General features: G+C 34.6%; 1 protein-coding gene across 27 annotated transcripts in view; it reads right to left on the bottom strand.

Moving 5' to 3' along the window:
* Positions 1 to 628: 628 nt before the first annotated feature.
* The window catches only part of NRXN1 (neurexin 1), a 1,083,382-nt gene continuing 1,073,211 nt past the window's right edge, over positions 629 to 10,799 (bottom strand). For all 27 annotated transcript variants that reach the window (XM_075204069.1, XM_075204087.1, XM_075204059.1 and 24 more), the window contains one exon: positions 629 to 3,816. In XM_075204069.1, the coding sequence (XP_075060170.1) occupies positions 3,512 to 3,816 (305 nt within the window). In that variant the 3' untranslated portion in view covers positions 629 to 3,511. The remainder of the gene's footprint in view (positions 3,817 to 10,799) is intronic.

Genomic DNA, 10,799 nt, shown 5'->3' with positions numbered 1-10,799 from the left:
TGTTAATATCAAGGGATAAATGTATAAAAAGATTCTTATTACAGGAGTTCACCCTGTTTCTATGATGGTGTTAGCATTTGTGGGCAGCACGGTGGCTTAGTGGTTAGCACTTCTGCCTCACAGCACTGGGGTCATGAGTTCGATTCCCGACCATGGCCTTGTCTGTGTGGAGTTTGTATGTTCTCTGCGTATTTGTGTGCACTTAGGGTTAAGGTTCTGTAAGGCTTTTACGTATGAGTGATGTATATTTCTATACAGTAAATTGTAGTTGTCAATTTGCTGCAGATAACAATAGCTTATAAGTAATACAAATTTGGCAAATTTATGTCCAATCAATCATGAGCACTTTAATTCAAAACTGTCATGTAAATAGCATTACCCAGAAGAATATTCTCCTCAATGGGAATGGTTTATTTGCTTAAATATTCCCATTGTTCCATGAATAGGAAACATTTTATCATGAACTGTGATCCAGATGCTATGAGTGTTGCAGAGTAAATATATTTCTTGATACTTTCCATCAGAAGCAACTGTAGAGTGTATTGGCCTATTCAATGCAGCATAAAATGATTTCAAAATTATTAAGGTATTTTGGATTTTATACCCATTATAAAAAATAAAAACAAAATAGTGTATTAAGAAACATTTTATTAACAAAACAATAAATTCCACTTGCTTAGCATTTCCAGTAATGGATAAATTGGCCTTGCAACAAAATAAATTCATTTTCAATATCTATCACACAAACACAATAAACTGGCTTTGGGCCTCTCGTTTTGTTTGGGGATAAATCATTTCACACTTTTGATTTCTGTTGTAAAGGCAACACATTACAGGTTTGGAAATAAGCCACCTCATCCAGATAACGTACAGCAAATATATATGGGCAAATGAAACCCAGCTGCAATCTATAAATTGTACCTACCCTTTCATTGAAAATGGAACTCAAAACGCAAATAGTAAAATGCGTTGGGTACATCCCCATTCCATGAAAGGATTCACATAATACAATGTTGATATGCTGTAGCAAAATACATATTGTGATAAAATATTGAAACTAATAATAATAAAAAATGGATGAAAATATGTCAATACAACCATTTTGTAACTGAAATAGCTGCATCATAGTTAATGTATAAATGATAATAGGAATAAAAATTGTTGGCAAAATAAATGTGTACACAGAAAAAAAAAAACTAACAGCTTATGTTTTCATTACTTAAAATACTTCATATTTTATAGAAGACTTGTATTACTTAGCTACCATAGCATGTTCAATTTATCAATTTGGCAAATCTAGTTTGGGGTACAGTATTTACCTTATATCCTTTCCAGAGACCTACAATCATGGATAGACAATTCATGCATTCTGTGCAATACAGCATTAAATACCTTTCTTTCCCTGAGTACAGCTAACTTTCAGTGATGTCCAAACAGGATTCTTAAGATTCTAGCAGAAAAAGTTATTTCAAAAACTCTTTTCTATTCAAACAAGCTATTGGTTTTAACAATTTTTTTTTAAAAAAAATAGCAAATGCCACTCTTAACTGCTACATGTTTTTGGCAGCCCTAACTAATAGTATTTTTGTTAACTCCATTGCATTTTGAAAGCTCTCATGAACATGTCTGGAATTTTAACATTATTTATCAGTAACCTAGTGAATAAGAAGAGGTCTCTTGCTTTGTTGCCCCTGCTGTTTAAATTAATTTTAAATTCCTTCTTCCTGTCTATAATGTGTGAACATCTACATCGCTCCCAGGAGGCCTTCAAGTGAAACGACTGAGCACTCTTGAAGTACCCACTTTTAGGTTAATATATTCTCTTTGCATTTCTTTTTGAGTGATATGTTACTCTCAACTCTTTTGCAGCAAGCTTAATTAAACACATTTATTTTTTATTATATAGAAACTTGCTTTATAACGGAATTTGCCATTTAGAAAACAAAAAAATAAATTTTTTTTTTTAAAAAGTATTAAAACAATCTGCACACTTTAATTTCTCATTTAAACAGAAATAACCAAATCTAAACTTTTTTCTTTTTTAAAGAATATATTCTTGGCTTGAAAAAAATTAATTTAGCATTTGCAGTGAATAAGACTGCTAAAAAATCAAATGGCCATGTAAAAAAAAAATTAAATAACACCCACAAGTTCCAATCCTGTGGCTCGTGTATATATATATATATATATATATATATATATATATATATATATACATATATTACGGCACTTACAAGTTAGACCATTACCGTTCAATACTTTCTGTTATCTAACGTCAAGGTCTATTATGGGTGTAATGATGGATTTAATTCTTGAAAAGTCAAAAAATTTATAATTTATGCAGCAGTGTTAAAAAATAAAATGGCCCTAGAGTCAATTAGCTAACATAAGAAATTACAAAATGCCTCTGTCAGTGACTTGAATGTGTTCATTTATTTGGACTGTTAGGTACCTTTACACCAAGTGGCCCAACATACTGTAAGTTGGCTGCAGTGGAATGTTGGCTATTGTGCTGTATAATATTAAAAAATGTTTTATTTACATTCATACACATCCCCAGCGGCATACTCACAAGAATTAAAAATAATAAAACAAAATTTGGGTAATGGCGGCAATTAACTGAAACGCGTCTGTTGTGTCAGACATCAGAAAACGTTCTATACCTAGCAACACTTAGAACATTTAGTTTACCAAAAATGGCTGAAGAGCAGATATATTTTGCATTGTCTATACAACAGGCTATAAAACGTCACTTGTCACAGTCCAGAAAGCACATATAGATGTGTTTTATATAAACATATGTAGTAACATATTAAGCGTGCATGAAAATTTTCAATGATTGCATCTATCCCTCTTATTTTATTTTGAAAAAGGGCCTTATATTCCGTATTTTTGAAAATAAGGCATCCATAACATACTCTTCACAACCAGAAAGGGGCTTTGTGAAAGTTCTTTTTTTTAATACAAGTCTTCAGAAAAGCCAGCACTTTGTAGCAGACATGTCACAATCATTGCTCCTTTGCACAATGCCGCAAACCGCCGACGTTTGCAAGTTCAGACAAGTCTTTGCTGGCGTGAGAACTTACTTTTGGAGAAAGCACTAGCACTTTGGCTCTATCCAGAATCATAGGTAGCTTCTTTTTTTTGTTTTAATTGTGCCTCAATGTTGGAGATTACTCTGTGCTTTGAGAATGTTTTGTGTAATCAGCGTCTTTCCAAAACATTTCAGCCACTTAAACGGACAGTCAGAGTAAATGAAAACACTGTGAATAGTTTGGCTCCTTTTTCTGGGAAACAAAACCATAATATGCTTGTTTTATATATATATATTTTTATATATTTTTTTGTATTTTTTTTAAAAACAGTCTTTCCTTTCTGACTGCATTCCCTGTCTTCTTTTTTTTTTTTTTCAATGTGCTTCGTAAAAAGTAAAAGTAAATAAGTTTGTTAATTTTATGTCTCAGATAAATTGAAGACTATTTCTATACACGTGTTTGTTACGCGGCTGGAATCAGACGTAATATTCTTTGTCCTTGTTTTTCTTGTTTTTGTTAGAACTTTTAGCACTGCTGGGCTGTTTTTCTTTGATCACAGCCCCGTTGGACTGTGCTGAGTTACTGATGTAGTTTCGACTCTCGTCAACATGATAGGAGCCTTCATCCCTGTTTCGGTACTTGTACATGGCATAAAGAAGGATGAGGATGCACAAGGCTGCTGCGGCAACGATGCCAACCACCATACCAGTTGTGCTGCTAGATTCTCTGATGACCTCCGCTGAGCCAGGAATTTCTCTCCCACCTGCTCTTGTTGGGTTTGCTAAAGAAAAAAAATGAAAATAAAATTGGTTATTACTGACTATAAGTTTGGGGATAGCAATAATTTTAATATTTAAGCAGGGAAGTGTCTTTATTGTTGATTTTGGTAAACTCGTGGTAAATTCACAAATAAGTTCTGCCCGAGTTGACTGCAATAACAATTGATATGGATACAAAATACCAGTCCCTAACATATAACAGTTAGATGTTTGCTAACTGCTTCCGTAGCAGTTTGGTGTATATTGGTCTTCCAAACAAGGAAAAGGAGTGACACAGTGGGTAAAGAGTTTATTGAAAAAAAATTCTAACAAAATCAGGCACTCAAGTCAACAAATGCTATCCATCATAGTCTGGACACATTAATTATATTTACACCCCAAGCTACAAAATACTACAAATTCCCAGAAATAAAAGTAAAAATTTGCTCTTCACAAGCTAAAGGGTATTAAGATATAGTTGAGCATGATAAAGCTGGGCTCATGCCAAAACTCAAATCCACACAAACTGAGGAGGACAGAGGGATTGAGGTTCACTAACCACCCGATTCCATGCTATTGTTACACTTTTGCAGCATGATTGCATATTTTAGTGGCAGTCTCTCAATTGTGCTATTAGCCTTGATTAGTTTGCATGCTTGACATCATCTTCTTATTTTATTTATAATACCGCCACTGAATTTGCATTGCCGCTCAATCCACAAAATATAAATGTAACAAAATACAGATAAAGGACAAGTAAAATAATAGAATCAGTAAAGTTCAATACAAGAGACAATAGAGTAAGTAGCTACAAAAGAAGGCACATCTAGAACAAAGGAAACCTTATGAAGAGGATGAGGTGATTGGAGGCAGAGAGGGTCAAACTTGTGAGAGTAAACATTTAAGAGGAATAGGAAAGTAAACAGAGACAGGTAGGTGGAGTAAGATGAGGGAGTTATTTAGGATGGGGTGTGGTAACCTATGAATATAATAGGGGTGGAGGGAAAGGAATGGAAGGGGTAGACTGAGCATGAGGAGGGAATTGTCTTAAGATAGGGCAGGGTAACAAATAAATATAATAGGGGTGGAGGGAAAGGAGTGGAAGGTTTAGACGGAGCATGAGTATTCTTAAGATGGTTGCAGGGTAACAAATGAATATAATAGGGGTAGAGGGAAAGAAGTGGAAGGGGCAGATGAAGCGTGCGGAGGGAATGGTCTTAGGATGGGGCGTTGTAACAAATGAATATAATAGGGGTGGAGGGAAAGGATTTGACGGGGCAGATGGAGCGTGAGGAGAGAATTGTCATAAGGTGGGGCAGGGTAACAAATGAATATAATAGGGGTGAAGGGAAAGGAGTGGAAGGGGTAGACGGAGAATGAGGAGGGAATTTTCTTAAGATGGTTTCAGGGTAACAAATGAATATAATAGGGGTGTAGGGAAATGAGTGGAAGGGGTAGACGGAGCGTGAGGAGGGAATTGTCTTAGGATGCGGCGGGAGAGGCAAGTGTGTAAAGATGAGTTTTAGGGGAGCTTTGAGGTTGAGGACGAGTCTGGTTTGCACGGGGCAGGCAGTTTATAAATTAAAATTCTTTATGTTGTCAACACAACATATATCTAAGAAATATCATCATCATGTAATACATTATTAATTGAAATAAATATGGCAGAAATTGTTTGCACAATTTCGGGCCCGGTTTTCAAATACATTTTCCTGACTATATTTTTTTTTACATTGTTTTAATATTATACCTGTTTATTCATATTCTTTCCTAAACAAAAAATCTTTTTCACTTCTTGTAATAATGGTGAAATAGAAAACACTATATGTAAATTTAGAGTTCTGCTATGAACACGTCCATTGGATAATACCGACCTGCACTAGTTTGGCACAATATTGCTGTTGTTGCCGTTTAGATGCTAGGAATGGTTCCATATTGGCTTAACCCAGAAAAACTTTACTTTTTAAATATCTGTTTCTAGGTACAAGAATAAAGAAATCCCAAATTGATTCACTGAGAGACAAACTATTGTCTCAATATAGAAAAAAACAACTTTTTTGAGCATAGCTGTGGGAGATTCACTCATCAACTATGCACATAATAATGCTTTCCAAAGTCTAATTGCCACTATCTGAGAAAAAGACTTAACATTTATGTCTCATGAACTCCACACTAAGAAGTATATTTACTAAACTGCGGGTTTGAAAAAGTAGAGATGCTGCATATAGCAACCAATGAGATTCTAGCTGTCATTTTGTAGAATGTACTAAATAAATGATAACTAGAATCTGATTGGATGCTATAGGTAACATCTCCACTTTTTAAAATCCGCAGTTTAGTAAATATACCCCTAGGTCACATTTTTCTTATGTTTTTTTTAACCTCCATTTTCTGCAATTTGGCTTTTTATTGGTATGTGAAGGAGCTAAAAACTCTCAATGCTCTGCCGTGATCATATAAAATATCTTCCTATAGAGATGAATAGTGCATTGCCATTAAGTGGTAACATCTTCGTTAGAAACCTTCCATTTCCAATCAATAGCTACTGACCAATGTAACTCACAGGCATGTAAATATCTTTTATTTTGCAAAATCAGCAATTTTCCCATAAAATGACACTTAACTCAAAGTCAGTACAGGAGACATGTATTTTGCACAGAACTAGTTCCCTATTTCACTCAGGGCCAACATTCAACATTTGGAATAAGCCCAGCTAACTGGCATATGGGTCAGCCCTTGCCAAGTCAGAATTCGGGGTCATAAAGGATACCCTTGCTTATCTCGCTTGTGCCTACTGCAAAATGTCTCTCTTTGCTATTAGATAGCAGACATCTATCTTATATGACTATGTAATTTTTTATTCCACGGATAAAAAGTGGAATATTTAGGACACAACTAGATCTATATCATTATCTTATTATATTTCAGAGATAATAAATTCTCTGTGATTCTATGCTTCCCGGTTACATCACAAATGTAAAGTACAAGCAACCTTTAAAGGCCACTATACCTGAATGATCTTAGTTGTAAAATTGCTAACATTCCCAAATGCAAATATATAAGCTCCTTGCTTGACCTTGAGATACTGGTTATAACCTTGATAACTGGCTCAGTATAAACTATTATAATCTGTTAGCAGTTTGATGGCTCCATGCATTTTCCCTATATTGGCTTAAATATTGCTGTCTATAGATTAAAAATCTCATATATACGTATGTATGTTACTATTACTTTGTCTTGTATAAGGCAATTTTTTACAGTAACTTTACTGGCTCTTTAAATGTTATTGCTAAACACCAGTCTGAACAAACAACCTTATGGCAGCAGCTGTCAATTAGCTTTCACTCAGTGTGATTGGAAAAAAAGGAAAGTTTCTATTAACAATGTAGCTTTAAAATGGGAACAAGGCAATGAATTTAAATGCTAGTTAAATCAATGTTCCACCTGCTGGAATGTCTCTCATATGGAGCTCGTTTCTACAATTATCTCACTTACCTATTAAGTCTTCCTGTGGCAAACTGCTGTTGATTGATGTTACCTACTGCCTTTTCAAAAGGACTTTGAACTGGCCTGAACAATAGTGTAAACTTGTTTTTGCTTCTAAAGTAGAATTAAATATCCAGTGATAAGCTCCACAGAACTCATGTTCCCTACTAGGAGGCAGCATAGAAAAATAATCTGGGCACGGAAACATTCAAAAGGATGTTCAAAGTAATGTGCTAATGTGGTGCAAACGCTTTAAGGAAAACTGTAAGATAATATTGTTTTATGGTTTTTGTAACTAATAAAGCTAGTTTTGATATTTCCCTTCTTTAGGTGTACCTGTCGCCAAAACACAGAGGAAGGAATTATTTTATGAGCTGAACCATTATTCATATCAATTCACTAGGAACCAGTGGTATCACGGAGGCATAAGTAAATATTACAGCTTATCAATTCACTAGGTGAATTGAAGTATGTTACTGTGTATGAAGAACTCAGTCAGAGACTAAACTATATTGCTATTAAAACGATCTATTCATCTACTTGTCTATCTATCTATCTATCTATCTAATATCTATCTATCTATCTAATATCTATCTATCTATCTATCTACTTGTTTATCTATCTATCTCATTTCTATCTATCTATCTCATATCTATCTATCTATCTATCGCATATCTACCTATCTCATATCTACCTATCTATCTATCTATCTATCTATCTATCTATCCCTCTACTTGTCTATCCATCTATCTATCTATCTATCTATCTATCTATTACTATTAAATGATCTATTCATCTACTTGTCTATCTATCTTTCTATCTATCTAATATCTATCTAATATCTATCTATCTATCTACTTGTTTATCTATCTATCTCATATCTATCTATCTATCTATCTATCTCATATCTATCTATCTATCTCATATCTATCTATCTATCTATCTATCTATCTATCTATCTATCTATCCCTCTACTTGTCTATCCATCTATCTATCTATCTATCCCTCTACTTGTCTATCCATCTATCTATCTATCTATCTATCTAATATCTATCTATCTAATATCTATCTATCTACTTGTTTATCTATCTATCTCATATCTATCTATCTATCTATCTCATATCTACCTATATATCTATCTATCTATCTATCTATCTATCTATCTATCTATCTATCTATCCCATATCAATCTATCTATCTATCTTACTTAATAAAAATAAACAGCAGTTTCTGTCTTGAATTGCTGTGACCATGTTTTGGCCAGGCTACTTGTTGAAATACATATATTTTACTGTCATGATTTCCAGTAATATCCTCTAATGATTGTTATTGTCCTTCCGTAATACCTCTTTAACCAGGTTTCTTTATTTCGGCAGCAGGTAGCTTTACTCTCTAAAGTTCTCCCTTAGCATATTGTATATATGCATAATATGAACCTGTGGTCTTTGCTTTGTGCCATTATAAGATCGAGCTGGTTAGGAAAATGTAACTTTTTTTTCAGAAGAAAAAAGTGTCCATTTCTTTATCCACTGTTCATTAATATTAAAGAAAGAACATGACAAATCCAAACTCCCGCGGAGCCTGTGAATTGAAATTAGCGCAACAACATTATTTAAAATGAAGGGATCGTTTTTCTTGGTTTGTTCATACTGAGGTCTTAAAACCAGATTTCAACATATCACTATTCTGATTGTTTTCAAGTATTGCTTTTCTTTATATTGGTAGGGAGCCTAGTATTACATTTATGTATTTTAAGTTAAGACATCACAAGGAGAGGGCTATTCAAGGTAACACTATGGCACCTTGTAGTCATCTTGCCTAGCCAAACTGGTTGACGAGATCTCACGGTATGTGACGAGTTGTAGGATGTTTTATCCAATGTAGAATCTCTGAAAAGTTCCTTCACGAATAATTAACTAAAAACAAATTATTTCAAATTGCCTTTCAGCATTTTTAAAAACTGGTGCCAGCTGGTCAATCCTGCGAGACATCGTGGGAATCACCCATGTCTTAATTTCTGTTTAATATACAGCATTTTATTTTTAACATTGACCAAATGTTCTTTATGGTGGGTATAAGCCTTTTTTTCCTTTCTAAGTTAAGATTTATGGGTGGTGTTAAGAATAAAGAATACTACGTTATCATAAACCACTGTATATGTGATTTAGTTTGGGAAGACTTAAATATCTGCAACTGAAAAAGGTGAATCTTCAAAATTTAGAGTACGGTTTCATAATTTTTAGGTGTTGACTAGATGGATTCATGTGTGGCTTGAGTAGATTGTGTCTGTGGCCTAAAATTTTGCCCATTATATAATATCTTATTATGATCAAGTGGAGTGGCATTGTTATATACAACTAGCAACCAAGTTCATATATTGACTGCTATGAATTTTACAGTGATAATTTTTTAACTGAAAAACACAAAACCGATATATTCCAAAAACAGAGATACTCTTTACTACACCTATAAAAGAATCACCAAATATGTATGGTAGGTGGAAAACATATGACAGACTGCTTGTAAACCCGCCTCTTCAGGCAAGTTTATGATATTCCTCAACCACCATCTTAATCTCCCTAGGTTACCCTATTACCACTCTCTACACAGCTAACACAAGACAACAACCCTCTGACCAACACTGCTGTGTGACTGATCGCACAGTCCACTCAATACTTTGCATTCTAGCTGGTCCAGTGTGCAATATGATGTAGCACGTGCCCTTGTGTTTTAAACTCCCATTGTCCCATAGATTGTAAGCTTGTGAGCCGGGTTCTCTTACCTCTCTGTCTGTATGTATTACCCAGTATTGTTTTATTAATGTTTGTTCCCAATTGTAAAGCACTACAGAAATAAATGTTGATGATGATGATGATTGTAAACCTAAGAAACCTGTACTATTGAAATTCCACAGTCTTAAATGGAAAACTTAATTCTTAATTTGTCCTTTAATATTTAATATTTAATATCATACAGCATTTTGTTAACAGATTACTCAACATTTCTGCTGCTCGGCCACAGTGGAAAGCAATGGGACTGGAGCCTATTCTAAGGGACTACTACTGGGATTTGGGAACTATGTTAGGAGATTACTACTATGGACTGGGAATAATGCTAGGGGAATACTACTGGGGATTGTGAACTATGCACGGGTACAACTGCCAGGGACTGCGGATTGGGAACTATCTTAGTAGGGACTGCGGATTGGAACTATTATAGGAGACTACTAGTAAGGGTTGGGAACTATGATAGGAGACTACAAGTAGGGATTGGGAACTATGCTAGGGGAAATCAACTTTGGATTGGGAACTATGCAAGGGGACAACTACCAGGACTGCAGACTGGGACCTATCCTAACAGTCTATTACTAAAGATTGGAACTATGATAGGAAACTACTAGTAGGGACTGGGAAATATGCTAAGGGAATACCAGTGGGGATTGGGAGCTATGCAAGGGTACAACTACCAGGGACTGTGGATTGAGAACTATCCTAGCAGTTTATTACTGGGGATTGGAACT

This window comes from Mixophyes fleayi, chromosome 3 (genome assembly GCF_038048845.1).
Source record: "Mixophyes fleayi isolate aMixFle1 chromosome 3, aMixFle1.hap1, whole genome shotgun sequence".
In the NCBI taxonomy this organism is placed as follows: Eukaryota; Metazoa; Chordata; class Amphibia; order Anura; family Limnodynastidae; genus Mixophyes; species Mixophyes fleayi.
The sequence above is the reverse complement of the archived record's forward strand: the minus strand, read 5'-3'. Positions and strand labels throughout refer to the sequence as shown.